The following is a 24,046-nucleotide window of genomic DNA, read 5'->3' as shown; positions in this document are numbered from 1 at the left end:
TTGTGAAAGACATGCAAGATTGGTTATGCACGACTTGTTTTCTACAATCCCATGCTGATCATCTAATATGACATTTCGTATTGGACTGTAAATATTGGAGTATAATATTATTTCAAATAATTTGGAGAAATTGCTCAGTATTGAAATGGCTCTATAATATAAATCAATAATATGATTTATTGTTTATGAAATCATTTTTGAACAAACTGATTAGAAAGATGAAATGTTGCTGACAGTATTAATTTTTTCTCTTATTCCATATATTCCATGTCACCTGTCAGAATAATTCAGAAGCGGTTTGCTAATTGTTTGCCTTACTTGAGTTATTTAAAGAATCCTTCATCATGAACTACCACTGAAATTATTTGGAATGCAGGAAACCTATCATTAATTTTGAAGTTTATAATTTCTCAAATGGATATACAAGTATACATCCATCTGAATGAGCATTTGGAATGTTACGAGGCAACAGATCGATATTTGAATTTGAGGGAATGGAATATTCCGCTTTATGACCCATATTTCGTCAATAAACAATGGGAAAGCATTGTTTACGCACCGAAACTGTTATTAAATAACAATCACGATAGATCATTTCCTTGTTGCCCGTCAAGCCGTATTATTTTATTATCTATGCCAATAACATCATCGATGTGGGCAGAATTGAATATCATTTATGGATGTTTCAATGAATGTATAATGTACGTGTCCATCATAGTATGGGTAGATAAGTAGGTCCAAAGTGAGTGGGTCTATTCGACTGTCCACTTCAACTCCCGAGGCTTTATTGTGGTTCACTACTCATCAAATTCGACGAAATAAATTCAGCTTCTTCACTAAACCGATTACTTAATTTGGTGAGTGATCCAGATCATTTGGAGAGAGTCGGATAAGCACTGTTTGTGTTCAATGTGAAAAATAATCCCCTCCAAAGATCATGGTACATTCTACTCAATCAAGAGGGGACCAGTTCGGATATGTCATTACGAGACTCTAGTCTCAGGACAGGAGAGTCAGGTAGGTTGGAAAGTAGGTCTCCTGTGACACTCTCCTATTGTTGCAGAATACCATTTGCATTCACCAGCTAGGATACGCTATTAGGATCCTCCCCAGGTAACCTGTAGCCATCCAGGCCCTATATGCTGCTATGGAGCAGTACCCATATCCTCAGGGTATTATTACAAAAGCTATACCTGACGATACATAAAACTAAGCTATGTAGGGTATTTTTGTCTCTGGATAATTCATTGTTTGAGCGAAAACATTTCCTGATCGACTCAGGGTAACATTTGTTTCCCGTCCTGATGCAGATTCTGCTTGTATTACTCGAGAATTTGAAGCAGTTTGAAGAAAGAGTTCAAGAGTTGGAGAACTAATAAACTGATGAATAATCGAAGCAAATTCAAATATTTTTTTGATCTTTAAATATTCTTATTCGTCGTATAGGTCGTCGCTTCGTCAAGTATATGGTTCATTCAACATGATTTTGATAATCCATTTCTGCACAATCTCTAAATTATGCAAGTTATATTTAGTTACACCACACATGATTATATCACACGATATATTGGTCTGTACTAAGGCATGATATATTGTTTTCCCGTCTTTGATTCAGGAGAGTTTTTTAAATGTATTACGTTGTTATCGATTGTTTTTCGTCAGACATTCGGTAGAAACCATTTTTCCCAGGGCCTGTTCAAGTCCGTTATGAGGACCGTGAAAAACTACTCCTAAACGTATGAAAATTATACACGTCTATGTCCCCCGCCTCTGCTTTTCTAGAACACAAAGATCAAATTCTTGCACCAAAAATATGCCAAATTAAAAGTAACCAACTGTCAAAGATCTGTTTCCTAAGGCTACTAGAAATGACAATTACTGAAATGAAATGTAACTGAAATAGGCAGATTAAAATCCTTCTCAAATTTCTAAACAGAGTCTAATATTGAGACATCGAAGGTGCATTTAATAATGTCTCCACGGAGTCACTTACAGACCCACTGGGAAAAAGAGGAGTACCTGGGAATCTGCAGATGAACGTATGAGAAAAACTGGGGGCTGAACCCAAAAATAACACTCTGATTATATACAAAGGTAATGAGACCCATGACAGCATACAGTGTAGTGACATGGTGGACAAGAACAAAGCAATCGGGTACGGCTAGGCTATTAGGAGGCATACAAAGGCTGGCGTGCCAAGTGTCACGGGAGCCATGAGAACGACCCCAACTGCAGCACTCGAGGTCCTACTCGGACTTCCTTGGACATCTACGTGCAAAGAGAAGCTCGACTGGTGACACACAGGCTAATACAGGGGCAACCCCAATCAGCCAGTCACACGATGCAGAATACTTGAAACTGTACAATGAACTGGATAACACAGTTCCACAGTACGACTTTCAAAAAGATTTCAAAATCATCATACCAAGTAGAGAGAACTGCCAAAACGGCCCACCGGTAAAAGCGGAAGAAACTTGGTATACAGATGGCTCAAAGACCCAAGAAGGAGCGGGAGCCGGTATATACGGATGCAGAGCAAAGTCGAGAATCGCACTCAGCCTCGAACATAATGCAACTGTGTTCCAGGAGTAGCGGCCATCGAACACTGTATAGGGGAAATGAACAGTCAGAAGGTCACAAATAAAAACATTGCCATTTTCTCCGACAGCCAGGCGGAATTAAGGCGCTCAGCTCATTTCTAGTTTTCTCAAGACTGGTGGGAAGCTGTCTGAGCGCACTCAAGGAGCTAAATACCCAAAATAGGGTTACTCTAGCTTGGGTATTCGGACGTGAGGTTCACAAGGGCAATGAGGAAGCCGATGTTCTAGCAGTTGAAGGCGTATCCAAGACTATGATCGGCCCAGAACCCTTCTGCAGGATATCGAAAGCATATATAAAGAGAAAATGGTTTAGACTTTCGCGGCAGAGGTTTTCAGTGTCATTATTTTTCGAGTTTGAAAGCGGTGGATTTTTTTTGGAATTTTTTCCTGACGTTTAGCTGGTGCGAGTAGCTAGCTTCTTGAGAGGTTTAACCATCATGGCTCGCTGTCCGATGACTAACTTTTAGGCTTCGTAAAGCGTATTTATGCTTTGTCACGTAATCAGTTGTATTTGTGCCTGAACTATTCCCTGCACTTGTACCTGTACTTAAACCTGAAACATTAACAATCTTGCCGGCTGTTGTCATTCTGTTCGTTATTCTCGAATTACTTAAAATGGGGTTCCATATTCGGTTGAGGTTCACCGCTTCTTCTTTTCTGTTGGAATTCTCTGTGTCTCCATTTCAAGGAATTCGAGAATAACGAACAGAATGACAACAGGCAGCAAGATTGTTAATGTTACAGGTTCAAGTACAGGTATAAGTACAGGTACAAGTGCAGGGACAAGTACAGGTACAAATACAACTGATTACCTGACGAAGGCATAAATACGCTTTACGAAGCCTGGAAGTCAGTCATCGGACAGCAAGCCATGATGGTTAAACCTCTGAAGAAGTTAGCCACTCGCACCAGCGAAACGTCAGGAAGTAATTCCAAAAATCCACGGCTTTTAAACTCAAAAAATAATGACACATTTATAAAGACATCCATAAATTCATGAATGCAAGCCAAATCAATAGATTGGTGAAATAAGCTCCCAGGAATGAGGCAGGCGAAGGAGTTCATAAAGAAACCATCGCCCAGTAAAGTTGTAAGGGTAGTGGTGGGTCTACTAACGGGGCATAGCCGACTCAGGAAATATATGATGTCTTGATAGTCAGCCGTAGAGTGATTTTCCTTTGTTTGCAGGAGGCTTCCCACTTTCATTTTCTAAAATATCACTGTCAGACATATTTTATTTTCAATTTCTTTTAAATAAATATTCATTTAGTAAAACACAGTTATGTATACTGTAGAAAACATAACTGTATACACTATAAGTATCCGAGCTCAGTGTGGCGGGGGATAGCGTAAGGCCAAATAGATGGGAAGAGAATCGCACAGACGGTTGCGCATGGCGACCCGTCGCCATGGTATCTGTCGCCACGCCAGCTATCGGTTTTAAGTGCGGCTATAGACGTTTCACATCGAAACTGTTCATGTATTCAATAACATCACATTTATTAGGACAAGATCTTCATATAAAATTAACAACATTTTTTCTGAATGAGTAAATAATTATCTGATTATATTTATTCAAAATACTCGAGCAACCATGCTTAATAATATCTCTTTTCCATATGTTAGAAAACTTTACAGTTCTATAAAAAAATAAAATATCTATCGTCTATATTTCTATTTCTTTACCCTTTTTCTTTACAAATGGATTGAATCATTCACCGATAGAAAAACACTGAACATTCTTGATGGAAACAATGGATGTTGTAATGAAAATGATCTATCTTCTTGTATGAATAAAGAATAATGTTATTGACAACCAGACTGTTCCCCTGATATCTAAATTCATTGGACGAGCTGTGTTATATGGACTTTCCTTAGCGAAGGTTAAGGGCGATTGGATAAGGTGAAAGAAAATAAAAGTTTTCGACCCAGTTGATCTTTATTGATGGCAGGAGAAACTGGGACGACCTGGTTTACTCGGAAAATAGTCTGGCGACCGAGATAATAGATGCAGGGTTGTTTTGTTTCACTTTGGTACATTGCGAGTTCGCTGGAAACATTATTCTGCTACGGATTCTATTGTTACAGAAGCGGTATGTAGGTTTCAAGCGGGCCGACTGGCAAACTTATATTCCCAAAACATTTTCGGAAGTACATTAGGTATTCAATGTTGCTCTTCATATCATAATTTGAATCACAATAATCAATACGTTTTTTTAAGGACAAAACACAATCACAACAGAAAAATCCTTAAGGCGCTCTCAGAGCGGTGTCTGGATTTAAATTGGATTTAAATCGCTGGATATTAAATCCATTTGGAAAAACGTTCTCAGGAATGTTATTCCATATAAACGCAGTTCTCTTGATGAAAGGGTTCTTGAACAATGATATTCGAGGTGTACTGAGTTGAACCTTAAAACGTTGAGCAGCCTGTCGCGTATTTCTGATATAAACCGTTCTTGGTGGAATCAAATGTGCCAAGTCACTTGAACACCTCCTATGAAAGTATTTATAAAAGAGATACAAATCTCCAACCTTTCTTCGATGTTCCAGACTATCGAGGTTGCAAGTAATTTTGGTGCCTCTATTCAGGCTCTTTTCAGGGTATGTTTGGGAGCAAAGCCCCATACATGAAACAATACTCCAAAAAAGGTCTGATCTGAGCTTTATAAAGCATCAAAAGCTGCTGAGGTGTGTACAGTTCACTAGTTCAGAACAGTGTTCCAAGTTTTTGAGAAGCAGCCTTTGCAGTTCCAGCGACATGTGCCAAAACATATTAGTGTCCATTTCAACCCCCATAATAAACTTATCGAAGCAGAAATTAGAATTGTCTGTTCTGACATTATTATATCCTGTTCGGAGACATTTATCTTCTTGGAGAAAACCAATGCCTGGGTTTTTGTGGCATTGAATTGAACCTGGTTACTTTCACCCCGATTAGAAATCACTCCTAGATCCTCTTCCGGCTGACGATGAAGATGTGCCTCCTTAGCCGATGTCCTCGAATCCAAATGAACAGACGAGACAAGTGTGGTGTCGCCAGCAAAGCAATATATTTGATTCCTGTTTTTTCCAATTAGTTGTTGATATACAATAAAAAGAGGGCTGGAGACGATTGGATCCCTGATTGACACCAGCGTTGATGGTGAAAGTATTCGAGAGATATCCATCGACGGCCACTTGCAGGGAACATTCTTTCAGGAAGCTGAATAGCCATACACAGAAATGTTCCGACAAGCCATAGCATCGAAGTTTGGCCAGCAACCCCTCATGCCACACACGGTCAAAGGCCTTAGAAATATCAAGCGCAACAGCTCTTGATTCTCCATGTTTCTCGATTGCTTTAGTACAAATATAGATGATATACGAAGGTTGCCTGCTGATCTTTGTTTCCGAAAGGTATATTGATGATCGCTCAAGATGTTGAAGCTTTCCAAATATGTGAGGATATGGTGATTTACGACTTTCTCCATGATTTTTCATATCACTGATAGCAAAGCGACTGGTCTATAGTTAATTGGAAGACGAACATTCAACTAGCGAGCTTTTCATTTTTTTATGTTAGTACACTAGTCTCAAACATATGTTCACAGTGTCAGCTGATTAGTTTGTTGGCGAGATACTTAAAATTTAGAAGCGTTTGGCGTGTTTTCTGCGATTCAAAAAATAGGATTGAAGAATTTGCATCAGATTTTGTGTGAAAAATGGAATTAAGTGCTCAAAAACTCTTGAAATGTTGACAGTGGCATACGATGATTGTACTATGAATCAGTAAAATGTTGCAAGTGGTAGAAGCTTTTTACAGAAGGTCGAGAAGATGTAAATGACGACGCTCGCCCCAAACGCCGCAGTACATCAACAACCGATGAGTATGTTGTTGAGTGGAATTTTTGTGAATTTTGGGCATGTAACGTGTTGCAGCGAAGTTTGTTCCAAAATTGCTGAATTTCGACCAAAATACCGTCGCATGAGCATCGCTCAGAAATTGTTGAATGACATTAACGGCGATCCAAATTTGCTCAAAATGGTCATAATGGCTCAAAATGGTCAAAGAATCATTGGTATATGTGTTACTATTCTCATTCGGGTTTGAAGAATGTCTATTTTTGAAATTTCTTCCTGACGTTTCGCTTGCGCGAGTGGCTAGCTTCTTCAGCGGTTCATACATCTTGAGTTCATCTCCGAGTCATCGGACAATGATTCTGTTTCCATTTCCAAAACAATATTGATCTGCGAATTATTATAATTATACATTTGAACATTTCGTATAAAGTCATATATTATCAACGGTCTGTAGCAAATGAAAATTCTCCACTGCCACATCCCTTCACATAAAAGAAAATAGTCGTAAGTTTCTAAAATACTGAAAAAAAATTCGTATGAAAATCTTTTATACCGGTCCTCTCAAATTCCAATCTCTACCTAGAGATTTCGCACAAAGCAAAAAATGAAGAGTCGGTTAAATTATGAAAAACTACCCTATTGATAAAAATAGCTGCGTAAAAGCAAGCGAAAAATAAGTGGAACCACCTATTGGTGTGGCACCCAAGTCAACTTGCCAAGTTTTTATGTCAGTGTTGGTGGTTTGACCAATCAACCGACAACTGCGGTAGCAGAAATTTGGGAAGCTAACCTGAAATGCCATCGGAAAACGAATCCACATGTTTCTAGAAATGATATGAAATCTAGAAAGGTTAATGCATTTAAATGCATTACTCCATACTCATATTACTTTTTTAATCCTTTTCTGCCAGTCTTCTTCGGTAATATTGAATATTTTTTCTGTAATTAGCTCTATTACCTTCTTATCAAATTTTGGAAAATTATTTTTACGCCTGACTATTTCCCGAAATCAACTTGATGTGATTGAAAACACAAACATAGGGGGGATGTTTCAGTATGGTGTATCCATACGATTCAGCAATACTCTCAAGGGCATACACTTTTTCAAATGTTTTCATCTGTAAAACTTCAAGTAGTTGGTTTTTGGTTCAGTATTCTTCAAAATACAAATTGATATCCATTAAAAAACTTTGTATTTCATCTATCCTCGAATTTTCATTCGGTACTTTGATGAGCTGTCACGAATGATAGAAAGCGTTGTCAATAACTATTACACTATTCGCATCCCAATTTGGGATCAATGTGTTTTCAAACCATTTCTCAAAAATATCAGCTTCCATGTTCTTATGAACATTGTAGTCCTTGAGTTTTTTTTCTACATAATTTCAAAAAATTCAGAACCCATCCTTTACTTCCTCCGCAATGCACAATGAGTCGCGATCCTTTACTTGCAGGCATATTAGGCGTACACATTCTCGAACCATCAGTCCACCCTTTCGTAACTATGTTGTGAGCGTCATACCAAGTTTCATTCAAATAGAAAATTTGCCGTTGTTCTTGTCAATATTCAGTTATTTGTTATAAGTATTTCAAATCTAGATCCTAGTTTCTATATCCACTTCTGAAAAGTTTTGTCACAGCAGCTCACGGTATGACCGAAAGTATTCAATTTCTTCCTTAAGATTTCAGTTGTAGCAATCTCATTGCTTTTGTACCAGTCGTATATTGTTTTTTTCAATGATTTTATTAGATGAACATCTGAAGGATTTGGTAATCTTGTATTGAGTACTTTACGTGCAGTTGAGAAAGGAATTTCGATATAATCTTATGTTGCTTGGAAAATATTCTTATATACGTTAAAACATAATCTCTGTGTTTCAATATTCAAATGCATCCAAATCTTATTCACTAGTATCTCTTTGTCCAAGGACGCCACATTTTTAACAGATTATAAAACATTTTTAAGTAATTATAACTGCACCAATATTGAATTTCAACACTCAAAATCGCGATCAGTTCTTGAACTGAACATTGACAACACGACGGCTCGCATTCTATTCGCTACCATAACATATGACTTCAAATTGAATTTTACGTCAATCATAACACTCGGTTAGTGAACATCATCCAATACGAACCGCCAATTCTTCAGTCCACGTGGACTAGTTGGCAGCGGCGTTATTTCTCTGTATTGGTTCATTTGGCATTTGAGATGTCGATAGGTGTAACTATTCACAATACATGTTACTGCGACTATACACACTTTGCCACAAAATTTGTCGGAGGTAGTAATAACTACCGAAAACACGACAACTGTCAAAGAGTGAGATGTCCTTGTGATACTTTAGACCCTCGTGGTGTTCTTATGAGTTGATATCAAAGAAAAATGAGGTAGTACTGACTACCTTCAACATGAATGTCCTAAAAAAACTTGTATATTCCGGAAAGAAATAATAAAAATTATATATGCTATGACTAAAAAATCACCGACAAATATGAAAAAAACATGATCTGATGTCGACTCCAACCTGTAAACGAATTCAATTCTCCTAAATTTATGTGAAGTCCTTGACATTGAATGTTATATTAGGAATATCCACCAAAATTGAAGGAAAGTAAAAAATAAATATATAAATCAACAGATGTGTTGCTTGAAGTAGGCTATTTTTCTGATTAGTTTTTCTCTGGGAGTTATATCATTCACGTTTTTAATCCCTGAATTGTATGTGAACAAAACCATCATCGGCCTCCGTGGCGCAATCGGCTAGCGCGTTCGGCTGTTAACCGAAAGGTTGGTGGTTCGAGCCCACCCGGGGGCGCACTTTTTTTATTTGCTGACAAGGAAACTAAAACAATTTCAAATCCTGGATTTACGACTTCTATCTGATGAAATTACTTTTACGGAGAAAATGTATTTAGAAGCTTACTCAATAATTGTATTAATAAATGCACTGTGTGAATATTGACCATCGTTATACCTTGAAAATAGTAGTAGTTTTCTTACATGTAGATGCACGTTTTTTTTTGATAATTATATCAAAACTATCATTTCATGCATGCCATGAAGCAACTCACTAAATTACAACGTTGTTGCCAGGCCTATCAATTTCTGCCGCAACTTTAACAACGAAATATTTTAATAATATATTTGAAAATTAAACACTGATACAGAATGAGATATCAAGTATAATCATAGTGGGATTCACACCATTTTTAATTTGAACTGTAGTTATAATAAAAAATAATAATAAAATATATACCTACACAAAAACATACTCACTGAATTCATGAAAACGGAAATATGCAAAGTAGAATGGTAAAAGTAGAATGGTAAAAGTAGAATGGTAACGTCAACATATTTTTTTTGTACCCCTTCCCATTGCCCTCTTGAGCTGAAATTTTACAGGTAATTCCGTTTCCATATAACAGGTAGCTAGTTTTTTTTTCATCGGCAGCATATTAAATCTCATCACATGAATTGAATATTTTTTTTGTAGACATGAAGGGTAGCAAATACTTCTTATGTGGTCTCTCACAATAACAAACAAGGATAATTCACACCTAGAATTGACATTAGTACCATCGAAAATATTAATTTTTATGGAAATTGTAATGGCATGACAACAAAATGCTGAAAATGAAAAGGCTTTATCGACTGAGGATTTTCTGTCATTATGTAAACCATCATCAAGTACTCAGCATCAATTTTCATTGTATTGAAAGATAACTTACCATCTAGAATATTACAATTGTGAAAATAAACATTAATGTCTATATATTGTTTACTATTCTTTGTTTACATGTTGTGTAACAGTCGCAGAAGATATTATCAGTCCCCACTCCAGTGATTCAATTCAACTACAAGTCATTCTCCTTCATCTTCACTTGTCACCTGTCAACGTTAACAATAAGACAAATACTAACTCAAACTTATAGATGAGTTATTCCAAAAAAATATTTGTCACAATACATCCACTTTGTCGTATTGTCGTATTGCCGTATCATCATATCATTCCCAACAAAATCGAACAACCGGAAGTGGAAACCAAAGATGACCTGATTTGCATCTGACCTGACTCTATTTTTGCGTAAAACGTAAAGATATATCGAAAGTTGAAAATCAAATTTTCATATTTTTCTCTAAACATCCCTCTATAACTCTACATAATACTTCCAATATACATTTCAAAATTCTTTTATCAAGTGCTCGCTTAATGCCCTTTAGACATGTCGCTATCTTCGATTTTTCTTCATCGATAAACTCAACATCCGTACCCCTCATGATGTACTCATTACGATCTGTCAATTAGTAACGAATATATGAAGTAGTGGTCTGTGATAACATCCGCCATGTATGTTTTATATTTGTCAATAAATTCAGTATCCCCTTCCTTTTCATTTGATGTGCTGCAAGCCAATATCCAACTATTAACGATAATTAGTAACGAATATATGAAGTAGTGGTCTGTGACAACATCAGCCATGTATGTTTTATATTTGTCAATAAATTCAGTATCCCCTTCCTTTTCATTTGATGTGCTGCAAGCCAATATCCAACTATTAACGATAGTGCCCCATACCACCATGTTTTTCATCTACTCTACTTCATCGGTATCTCACACATATTGTCGTTTGTCTACTCTCACACACATCACTTCCAGGTCACATCTCAGTTCAAATTCGATATAAATCCGCCTACGTTTATATCACACCAAATGCAAAAATTGAATACCAATCCGAAGATCAATAATTAAATCTATGACGAGGACTATATTCGAGAATAAAATCCAGGGCGATGACCAACTCATGTCCAATTCGAGACCAGAAAAGGACCAAATCCAAGGACCATTGATAACGGCTAGCTTTCCCCTCATACAACCTTTCAATTACATCGTACTCAAAACGATTCGCCTAGCCTTCCCACCCACGTGACAACTTGGTGCGCTCTAATTGGCTGGTTGGCCTGTCTCGTTGAGAGCAACATCGAAGAGAATCGAACACTTCATTTCTGTTTTTCCTGGATTTATCAAATGGAAGCACAAACATGAAGAGCAAATCACCAAGATTTGTATGTATGACTCTGTCAACAAAGCCTGTAAAATATAATATATTGAAAGACACATTTCTAACCGTTCTTAAATTCAATCCTTATTCTATCCTAATCGACTTTTGTCAGGTACGGCCCATAAAGGAAATCACACACACACACTCAGTAGCACTTGTGCTAACTGAGTTGAAGTTCGCCTTTTGTTATATCAGCAACTAGCTACGTAATTTATCTAAATATTTGTATGTAACTACAGCTGGGAAACAATAAAGACGATTATTATTATTATAGTTGAAGTAACTCAGGACAATTCAGGCAATTCAACAATATTACCTGAATCAAAACATTTGTATATCACTCTTATCAGAAGCATTTTGGAATATGCTTGCATTATCTGGGGTCCTCAATATAATTGTCACAAATATAGCATTGAAAGAGTTCAAAACAAGTTCCTGAGATATCTTCACTTAAAAAAAAACAGGTAACTCTGACCTTGATATTTACAAAGTATTGCTACTTGAAAAGTACAACATACAAACCCTCGAGAAAAGAAGAGTATTTGCATACTTAATATACTTGTACAAGATGATACATGGTGAAGTGGATGATCTCTGTCTTCTATCACAAATCAATTTCAATGTATCTGCTTATGAAACTAGATCGTTTTGCACATTTTATTTCGAATCGACAAGAACAAATTATTTTCAAAATGCCCCATTATGTTATGTGCAATGCCTATAATAATGTACAAAATGACTGTGATATCTTCTTCCAAAATCTTACTAGTCTTAGAAATGTATGAAATTGTATAACTCTTGTTGAATATTTTTTTAAAATAATTTTTTTGTCATTTTGTTGTATGTAGAGATATATTTGTGATATTTACCTTTCCTACTCTGTAACTGGGCCACGGTCTGTAGAGTTTGTAAACAAATAAATAAATAGATAAATTTGAACTGAGCGCCAAAGTTCTGCCTTACTCAACATACTACCCAGACCTCTCACCAATCAACTACCATATTTTCAAGAGCTTCGATAACTTTCCCACCGGTAGAAAATCTTCGCCAATCTGGACCAGGCTTGAACAGCTTTTGTCGACTTCATCGATCCAGAGCACACACATTTTTCGTTGGCGAAATCGATCGACTTTTGTTGCGTTGGCAAAAATACACCGATTCAAACTTCAGTTATTTCGATCAAATTGAATAAGTATTCAGTGAGATATTACAGTTTGAAGTAGACTCATAAAAACGGACAAAACTTTCGAAACAACCTGAAAACTACAGCACACTACTGATAAAAGAGTTTTGCGAGCAGACTTTTTCATTTAAAGTCTTTCTCATTAATAACATATTTCCCAAACTTTCTCTATCCACTCAGAAAACCGTATTTATTTCATTTTTCATTGCCTTTATTCATTTTGCAATTATCAATGTATGAATATGAAACTTTCGAACATTTCTCCAGATACCACGAATTCAATTATGCCTCACACATATTTTGATTCGCTGTACCATTAATTAATACATATTTGAACTTTGAACATATTGTTGGGATGTGGGGAAAGAATGCGGAGTCAAAGTGAGGTGTGTACTTTATTTAATGCAAAATATCCGGAAAATCACATTTCCCAGGCTACTGTGAGTAAGATCTCACACAAATTTGAAGAACATGGTACAGTGAAGGACTTGCCCAGAAGTGGCCGGCCACATGTTTAAGACGAAGATCAAAAATTGGACATTGCCATATCTCTGCAGGAAAATCCACATTTGTCAACGGTTTCATTAGCCCAAAACTATCCTGCGTCTAGACGTACGATTGGGAGGTTTTTGAAAACAGAAAAATACCACCCATATAAGGTATGTTTTGTCCAAGAGCTCTTGGAAGATGACTATGACAGGCGTTTGCAATTTTGTGAGGAAATAATGAGAACAGAATAATGGGTTTCCACTCAACATACTGTTTTCGGACGAAGTTACTTTTTATTTACATGGAGTAGTTAACAGGCACAACTATCGATTCTGGAGTCAGGAAAACCCACACTGGATATGCGAAGCTCGTAAGCAGCATCCTCAGAAAGTAAACGTATGGGCAGGCATCATCAACAGCAGAATATTAGGGCCATACTGTTTTTAGGGAAACCCTACAGCTGCACGCTATTTAGACTTTTTACGCTTCGAATTAGTCCCTGCTTTAGCTGTTATGTTTCCCAATGAAGCAGATCCAGATATCCCCACTGAAACACTTTGGTTCCAATAGGACGGCGCTCCCCCACATTTTGGTATTAATGTCAGAGAATATCTCGATGACATATTTGCAGGACGCTGTATTGGACGACGTGGTATAATTGAATGGCCGCCAAGATCCCCAGACTTAACGCCATTAGATTATTTTTATTGGGGATAAAATACTGGTTAAAAAGACTCTTGCGCACCCCTGTATATGAATGAGAATCATCGTCATACTTTCACTGAGTGTAATATCGCGCCGCAGTGAATACAGTGTTCCCTTTCTAAAACTCCTCGTCATTCATGATCTCCCGCAAAGGTTTTCCCTACCTGTTGTAAACCACTAACAATCACAGCACTCACCTAGATACGCTATTCAGTAGATCAGGCCAGGCCAGGGTGAGTAATGAATCTCTCACAAACAGCTCCCATGAGGTGAGGTGGGACTCGCTGAAAACCCTTTCCGACCTCTGGAGACGGGGTCGACCAGCTCTAGGCCTGTTTTCCATTGTCGTTATCTTATGCTGCTACTCCTGCACAAACAAAGAATGCCGTTAGCTGATTACTTTGTCAAGACTGCATTTTCTTTTGTATTTGCGGAATTCAAGAGAAAAAGTTTTGGCAGGTAATTAAGCTTTATAAAATAGGCCGGCGCAAAATCCATTATGATTATAGTTAGGTGATAGTATTATTTGATAGTGAATTGTGGACCACGTGTTATGAAAATAGTAGTACCAACAATTGAGGTTACATTTCTTGAGTTCATTCATTTTTATTGAAACTGTGTCTAAGGCTAAGGTTTTTGAAACGATGAAAACTTCATTGACATTCGAACAGGGAATTCCAAATTTTGACAGTTGATATCAATTGAATAGAACTGGCCGATACTTGATGAAAATCCATATTAAAAAAACTAACTAATACAGTTTATTGTATGATTTTCACTATGAAGGGTTTTACAAAAACCGCGACACGTGTTTCGCTATACAATAGCTTCCTCAAGCATAAACTGAGAGTTACTTCTAAATTACAACCATTTTCTACCCTAGCATATTACCCACTCGTTTGCCTAAATAATGAATCTACCTAAAGAGGTCAGGTATGAATTCATTAACTATATCAATAAATTTTTCGAAAGTATACCTGTAAATATACCTAACCATTTTTACCTGGCAATGAACAGATTCAATAATGGCTAATTATTCAATTCCGTCTAATCGTTCATGAGATGTTGAGAGTTTTTGAATTTGTTTAATTCCATACTCTCCAACAGGTCAAGTTTCAAACCTTTTTTCTGGAAATGGAGGGATTGTATTCATGATTGAACTCATTTCCCTCTGAGATTAAATGATTGGCATATGTGGAATTTATTTTTCCATTCTGGAAACTATATTTGGGTTCCTTTATGCGGGCTTTGAACGCTCTTTCTGTTTGACCTATATAAAACATCGGACATGACCCACGCTATAATTTATACACTCTGAAACTGAACTTTTATCTTTGTTATTCGTAATGTGCATGCCTAAGTTCTTGTTGGTTTTGAAAGCAGTATTTACACCTTTGCTGTGCAAAAAATTTGAAATATTTGTAGTGGGTCGGCCAAAGTAGGTTAAGGTTCTATAACTTTTATCCTCTTCTCTTCGAATTGGGTAAACTTCCTTTAAAGCTTGACTGAATAAATTTTGATAGAGAATGTATTAGAATGTAGTATTCCTCCGAATGAAACGATTACTCTGGTGAATAATCTATTGGACGAAAACTCTATCTCAATCCGATAGTGAAAAATGAAATATTAGACTTGTTTGTCACAGAGTTACTTCCAATTCAATGAAACTTTCTACTCATCCTGCAAAAAGGTCTTATAATGGGAAACCCACTTAGTCCTATTCTAGCAGAGATTTTCATGGACGATTTGGAGAGAAGAATACACAGTAACCCACTGGTAAGAATTTTCTTGTATTGGTATAGATATGTGGATGATATCCTGGTATGTTTCACAGGAACCAACAGACAGTTGACTAACTTGAAGTTCATCAATCATCTCCACCCTTCCATCACATTCACAATGGAAATGGAACAAAACGACCCTATATTTTTAAGACTTGACAATAACAAAAGTTAACAACAAATATGATTTTTCAATTTATCGTGAACCGGCACATACAGACATTATCATTCATAATGACTGTCCACGGCTAGGGGTCGACGATTACCAACTTCTTTTGGCCTGAATTGGATGATCTTGGCACGAAAGACATGTGGTTTCAACAGGACGGCGCTACGTGCCACATAGTTAATGCCACATTGGATATTTTGCACGAGCGATTTGAAGACGTGGTCATCTCACGTGGAGGACCTCTGAATTGTTATCATGCATTGAATGTATCAGACGTAATACTCAGCGCTTAATTCATGCTTCTGTTCTGAAGAAGCAATAAATAAAATAGCAAAACGTCAGCGAAGACGTAGATTGTATTTCTGATTGATCAAAAACATTACTCCTAGATCATTATTTCCTTCAAACCGATGAAGTAAAGAAAATATTGATGGCTTGGCAACCAAAACGGAGTTTTACAGCAATGAAGCTTCTTCGCAACAGCTATAAAATTGACACCCACGAAATTACCATCTAGATGTCAAATGAATATGTGAATCAACTAAAGCTCACCAGAACAATGAAAAGATACAAGAGACCGAAATAAATAAATTACTGCACTTCACTGATTCACATAACCTCACATAAATAGAACAATAATCCTTCAATTCAAATTCCACTTCGAATTATAACAATTTATATCATAATATTCCGAATACTCGACACATTAATAGTAAATTATTATAAGATATAATAAGACATTCTTGATTCGAAACTGAACAGTATTCTGAATACCAGAAATTTGCTAGTTGCTCTCATAGTATTGCTAAATACTATGATATAAGAAATTTAAATTCAACCATGACTTTCGGGGTCTTGTGATATTACAATAGAAAAAAGTTCAGTACATAATTACAACAAATTGTGGTTTTACTATAGTCCAGGAAAGATTGATCAGCAATCCCACCTAAAAATCAATACGCAAAAGACTTGCGATGGTTTTTATCCCATTCAGTAGGGCAGTCTCAATTTGTAGAAAAATCAACAATAGACTATGTATGCCTACTTTTCAACTGTTTTGACTCCGAGATTATTTCCTGCTCATTTAGATTGGAGTGTTCAGTCTGTTGTCAGAGAATAAACACTGCTCGCACATGATAAGTAGAATTTGGAACCTCTGGCGTAAAATGAATCTATTAAAACACTTTTTTCCTCACCAGAACAAAAATGCTGTCTCTTGACGCGCATTTCGCTAATCAAGTTAGCATCATCAGGAGATGACTGAAATATCTCCTTAGATATGTTGATGATTTTACATGCATCCACACGAACCTTAACCTTGAATAATGACGATTATAAAATCAATTCCCAGTAATTTGTTATTGTTCTATCGTTATTTACTACCAGACTAATACCTAATCGTCAATATTTGTTTAGTTGCCGTAGGTAAGTAATCGCCTGTGTGGGGTTAGGTCAGGTTAGGTTAGGTCCAAAGTGAGTGGGTCTCTTCGACCCTCCACCGCAATCCGCAAGGGTTTATTATGGCTCACACCTATTCACTCTCGACCAAATAAACTCAGCTTCTTAACGAAGGCGATTAGTTTGTATGGTGAGTGGTCTTCCAGGTCATATGGTGAGAGCACGGCTCTGCCGAACTCTAGAAACCTGATTCAGTCCCCAGCGGGGCAGGCACAAAGTATATGCTCTGCTGTTCCATAAGGTAGGTAAGGTAGTCGGATAGTCAAGATGCAAGATTCCCACCTTGATGCCCACGACAACCTTCCCATATGAGGGTTTTTGCACATCAGGTACACCTAACGATGCCTTAGATTCAACCATGCAAGGCTTTTTCGCCTCTGGTTTTGGTGAATTATCACTTGAGCGCAAACATTTGCGCTCATGGGGGGTTTGTTCCTTCACCTGAGACAGATTCTGCGTACGCTGCTCAAGAATTTGGTGCAAGTCGGTTTCATAAGGTACCCCGCTCTTGAGGAGACGACTCAGTCGTTTCCTGGCTGCACCACCAACCTTTTTTTTGGGTTCAGTTATTGGATCAGGAGTTGGAGTGTTGAGAAACCCTCGCTCCCGATCTGAATTTACAGGGAGGTCAGTTGGAGGCGTGAGCTTGATATCCATCTCCTCTGTAGACACGCTCCTCATCTAAATTATTTACAGGTGGATCAGTTGGAGTCGTAAGCTCGACATCCATCTCCTCTGTAGGCTCAGCGTCAGAAAGAATTTTCAAGCCTGTCCATGAAAGTCCCACGAGTAGCTAGAGAAAGGTCAATCACATTGCTGTGACAAGGCGATGCTACGACGAGAGGGCGCCCGGTATCTCGAAGGTTCCGTAGAGACAGCTGACAGGCTCAGTGTCATTCATCCTCTTGGCACGAATACACACACCTTAGGATTAAGCCATCATTGGAATGCCATTCAGTTAGGGAATAACATAACCACAAGTGATTTTGTCATTCCCGTATCCAACGGGGCTACGTGGAAGCAGGCATCCGATGGGCGGTTTGCTCAACCCCCACATCCCAAGCTAACGCACTCGCCAAAAACAGCATGCACAGTGGTTCAGGCAGTGAAAGATGAACAAGGACAGCCAACCCACCAGCCTGTGTGGGGACTTCCATAACAAATGATGTGTTCTATTTTTGAGATTAAAAAGTTTGAATAAAGTAAAAGGATAGGCCTGAGGGTTTGAATTATTTAGACTCGAGTTAGTCTGATGAATACTGTGACTTTCACAATCGCCCCGGAGCCGGAAATGCCATTCGTTATAATAGATAAGTTTTATTGTTATAGAGATGTTTTCTTGGGATATCTATATATAATCTGGAATCGAAGGGACCATATCTTTCGTTTTCCCCACTTTCGTATTTTCTACAATTCCCCTATTTGGTATCGAACACAAGAACATGTTATAAATATCGATAATAAGAAAAACTTCCATCACAGTTTGTTTAAAGTGGAAGTCGCACATGACATAGGAGAGAAATGAAAAAACTGAGCAACATTTGAAATATTTTTGAGCAGCTGATCAACGTCAATTAAATCCCTAGATAATGTAACTTTCGATTCATTCGAAGTTTTAATATTTACTCACAATTCTATTCGCACAGTGACAGTGATTGAATTTGTGAAAATGACGCATAAATAGGACCTGAGAATCACGTATGATTCGAAAATGATAACTCCTAGATATTAATTACATGGCTGTTAGTTTTATCTCTGTTGTCAAGGAATGTTTCATTGCTATAAAACTCTGTTCTGGTGACCTAGCCTTCTCAGGGCCTAGCTATGCATCATTTTCACAAATTCAATCAGTGTCACTGTCCAAATAGAATTGTGAGCAAATATTAAAACTTCGCATGTGTCGAAAGTTAAATTGTCCAGGCATGTGATAAACTCAACTTCAGTAATTGACGTTAATCAGTTGCTCAAATTCAATGGATTCAATTCACGCCGGAGGTTCTAAATTCTACTTGTCATGTGCAAACAGTATTTATTCTCTGACAATGAACGCATCAATCTGAACAAACAGAAAATAATCTCTGAGTTCTACAAATCGAAATTTCCGCATTGAATGGGATACAAACCATCGCACCAGTTTTGCATATCGATTTTCAGGTAGGATTGCAGATCAACCTTTCCTGGCCTATAATAAAACTATAATTTGTTGTAATTATGTAATATCACAAGACCCCAAAATGTTATTGATGAAATTTAATTTTTTGTGAAAACTTTGTAAGTAAGCAATACTATGAGAGCAACTAGAATTTATTCGTTTCGAAGTACTATGATTAGAGACAAAATATTTGGATATATTGTCAAATAATATTTATAATGGAAAATAATCATGAAATAATTCAAATTCATTTAAGTTAATACATGAATTGAAAGATGTTCCAACCTCAACTTCAATATTCTAAAACAAAAACACTCAGTATTCAGAATTACATCTGTTAATATTTCAAGGTCATAGACAACGAAATTGATATGATCACAGGATATAGAAATATAAAACAATCTCCAAATACACAAACGTTGCACAGATTGCATACTGAGTATTTTACCTTAGTACAGGCAGTATTAAGAAATTCATTCAGTATCTATTATTCTCCAGAAACGGTTCCAGCAATGCAGCTCCTTTTCTTCGATCCTGTTGGGTGGCAGTATAATGTAAGTTTCTGGTGATTTATTGTATTTTTGATTAACATTTCAGTATAAGTTTATTCCTGAAGTATTTTCCCCGTTTTGTTATAATAAATATTTAATTGAGTTTTTAAATGAGTTCTTTCATTATTTGGATGAATAATGAATGGGTGATACAGCGAATAGAATCCTCTCGTTAATAAGCCAAGCGAGTACTGAGTTGGGTCAATATAAACAGATATATTAACTATACGTCGCGTATTCTTTTCGATTTCAATAATATTCAGAATAATGCTCAGTTTCGAATAAAAAATGTCTTATTATATCAATAATTTCCCATTGAGGTGTTGAGTTTTTGGAATATTATAATATAAATTGTTGGTATTCAAAGTGGAATTTGAATTGAAGGACTTTTGTCCTATTCACGTGAGGTTATGTGAATCAGTGAAGTGCAACAATTTGTTTTTCATTTCTGTATTTTCATTGTTTTGGTGAGCTTTATTTCATTGACATCTAGATACAAATATAGCTGTTGGAAAGAAGCGTTTTATTTTTATCATTTTATCGGCTTGAAGGAAAAAACAACACAAATTGTCACATAAAAACATGAAATGATAGACAAAGAATTTTACGTCTCATCACTCGTTCACCTATACATATACTGTATTCCCTCGCTGCTGCTGAATTGCCCAATCATACCACTTTTTTACAGCTTCAATTCAAACAGACAATTCATCTCCATTCTCGACATAGTCAAAATAGTTTAATCCTATGGGAATTGAAACTTCGATAAAACTTTTCTCGACGCCTCGGAGAATATTATGGAGTTTCGAGTGTGACGCAAAATTAGATTACACACAAATGCCTTCGGGAATGCGAAGAAAGTGAGTGAGGCACTCCAATATTTCCGATAATTCGTTACATATTGGGATTTGGAGATCGAAATTTACTGTTCAACATTAACATTATTGCTTGAAAATAATACACTTTGAAAAAAACTTGTTACTTGTTAAACTTGTTTGAGTTGAATATTTTTGATGTCACGCAATTAAAACAAATAAATTGTGGATATACGGGGTGTAACAACTATATTTTGGTGGACGATAACGGCTTAAGATTAACAAAAATCGGATTGGGTTTTTATCGGACGGATCGAAAGTTACGGTACGATTTATGTCAAAAAATGGATTTATTCAACACCAAATAAATGTCTTCTACTCGATTGAATGCAAACATTTTTACAGGGGTAACCAAAACTAGGGATAACTTTCATATTCAAATGGTACATCCTGTATATGAGGCCAATCTAGAATAGTCCACATTATGAGCTTTCAGAAAAATAGGCTTCGCCCACTTATAATGATAACAATAATAATATTGTTAATGTCTAACAGTTACGCATTTACAGGACAATATAAAATTTTATTCACAATACTCAACCGTAAACGAAAAATAAAATGAACAAAAAAAAAAACTAATTCCAATTATCTACTTCAAGTACACGTTATCAATTCTAATGATGTTATGTAGCAAACATAGAACACCTCTGCATTTACTGCTCTCATTTGAAGGAGTGTCAATTGAGCCATCCATAATTGTGAAGCTGGTTAACGGAAAAACAGATTTTTTTTTAGAAGTTCTTAGGAACACAATTCGACTGCAACCTATCATGGAACTCGCATGTCAATGTAGTTTGTGGAAAGCTGAACAAATGTGTTATGTGATCACCACACTCCCAAACATGCTGGAACGAGATTGTCTGCTTGAGGGTACTCCGCTATTTCATATAGTATCGTTGTCTGGGGTCAAGCGTCCGAACTACAAAGAGTGTTTGTGTTGCAAAAAGTATTATTAGACGTATTTTCTGCTTATCATATCCTTATCTTGTCAATCCTCTGATGTAGAAAAGTACAAGTACTGGTTGTGGTGGCTTCTCTTCCTTGTGAGGCTCTTGGTGTCTTCTAGCTAAAGCCTGTTCCACCATCACTTTGGAGTAACCATTTCGTTGAAAGTCATTTTTGATTATGCCTAATTCCTTTTCGAGACATTTCTTTGTATTACAGAGCCCGAAAGCATGGTCTAGTAGAGTCTTGATTTCTCTTTTAGTTGATGCTGATTCAGATACTGTCCTGTGTGAGTGGGTTTTCGATACACAGGTGTTTCCCATTTTGTGTCGGTCCTCTTCACCAATAAGTCTAAGAATGGCAATTCGTTGTGGACTTCCTTCTCCTTTGTGGAACTGATGGAAGGACTTACGTTGTTGACATGCTTCAGGAAGGTGTTTAGTTCTGCATTCCCATGGTTCTTTATTATGAAGGTGTCGTCCACGTATCTCAACAAGACTCGGGACTTCTTGTGGGCTTCTTCAATGTCCAGAATTTCAAACCACTTCATATATATATATATATATATATATATATATATATATATATTATATATATATATATATACATATATATATATATATTTGTTTCAATCCAAAACAGCAATAAAATAAATTTTTCAGACCTTACATTGATCAAAAAAAATAATCTAATATTAACAGAATGGTACACAAAGCCAACATGGTCAGGCAATTATTTATTTAAACTATCATTCTAACCACCGCATAAGCCATAAAAAATCAGTAGTGATAGGGTTGACCGACAGAGCCCTCTATTTAAGTAGTCCCCAATTTAGACAACAAGCCTTTAAAAAAGTAAGTAATACACTTACCAATAACAATTACCCAATTAATTTCATAAATGGTATCATAAAAAAACGCACATATACAATGTACAATTCTACAAACATCATTATAAATAAAAATCCTGTTTCCTTTACCGCCATACCATACGTTCCTGGCTTATCAGAAAAAATAGTCAATATCCTTAAAAAACAAAACATACAAACATGTTGCAAATCTTATAACCTAACGAAAAAACTTTCACGTCACTAAAAAGCAAAGTTCCTGTAATAAAACAATCCAACATGATTTATAGTATTCCATGTTTTGACTGCGATAAAGTTTACATTGGGATGACGTCACAATTATTAAATAACCAACTAAATGGACACAAACATGTGAAAAATTCTAGTACTGCTCTAAACAAGCATATTGTTACTGATAACCACAACCCAAATTTTAACGGCACCAAAGTTTTAGCGTATGAACACAACCATGATCAAAGAACTATAAAAGAAATGATATATATTAAAAAATCACCAAACACTATAAACAATAGAACATATATCAACAACCTCAGCCAAATCTACCACACAGTTCTCTAACTTCAAAAATATCCTAACAATTCAACCACACTTCATAATAAAACTACCCCTATTACCCCTACACATAGCAAATAAACATTCCAACAAAATGTAAAAAAGACTCAATCGCAAAACAAAATTTTATATTCGTTATCCTGCAGAACTGAGACACGCACTGATATACATATTGACACACCGTTTTCCATCAACTATAACATTAATTTTTAAAATGATAATGTGGAAAAAAGCCAAATATAATAATGAATTATGCGGTACTTGCCAAGGTATGTAACCCTCCTTTCTTGAATACTTAACACTCAATTTAATATGGTTTTTTTTATTTATCTTCCAGCTGTTAATTACTGAAAAATGTTAACCACTTTCACTGTATAAAAAATTTTTTTACTGAAGATGCCTCTGGCCAGAGGCGAAACGTTCAATTGAAGTCTTTCTTTCGTATATTTTAATTTAACATGTGCCCAATAACCCAAGAAAATTAATCAAAAATACATACAAGGGCTCAAGAAATTACACTTTCTAATATATATACTATAATCTTTCTTTGAGACAAAATAAGTTTTCATCACGATGGAAACGTGCTATTGTAACTCCTAGAGGACAAATCTGGTAAAATGTCACTTATAGAAAATTATCTGCCAATTGCTGTATTACCTGCTCCTGGTAAATTGTTCAAACAGATAATATATACTGAAGTGTGGCACAAAGTGAAGAATTTAATAAATGAAGAAGAGCACGGCTTTGTGCCAAAAAAGTCAACTTTCACAGAGCTTTTATCTTTTAGTCATGACGTACTTAGAAGTCTGGA

General features: G+C 36.4%; 1 protein-coding gene and 1 non-coding gene across 3 annotated transcripts in view; one reads left to right on the top strand and one right to left on the bottom strand.

Annotated features, from left to right (window-relative positions):
- Positions 1-24,046, bottom strand: part of LOC111513790 (GTPase-activating Rap/Ran-GAP domain-like protein 3) — a 574,796-nt gene that overhangs the window by 449,464 nt on the left and 101,286 nt on the right. For both annotated transcript variants that reach the window (XM_074169581.1, XM_074169582.1), the window contains exon 3: positions 14,082-14,251. In XM_074169581.1, coding sequence (XP_074025682.1) covers positions 14,082-14,227 — 146 coding nt within the window. In that variant the 5' untranslated portion in view covers positions 14,228-14,251. The remainder of the gene's footprint in view (positions 1-14,081; positions 14,252-24,046) is intronic.
- On the top strand, positions 9,189-9,262 carry TRNAN-GUU (transfer RNA asparagine (anticodon GUU)). The gene has a single exon. It is a non-coding gene; the product is annotated as a tRNA-Asn (tRNA).

Source organism: Leptinotarsa decemlineata, unplaced genomic scaffold, assembly GCF_025532065.1.
Source record: "Leptinotarsa decemlineata unplaced genomic scaffold, Ldec_3_MD MMD2_P_RNA_scaffold_5, whole genome shotgun sequence".
In the NCBI taxonomy this organism is placed as follows: domain Eukaryota; kingdom Metazoa; phylum Arthropoda; class Insecta; order Coleoptera; family Chrysomelidae; genus Leptinotarsa; species Leptinotarsa decemlineata.
Note: the sequence above shows the minus strand (reverse complement) of the source record. Positions and strands in the feature narration are given on the sequence as shown.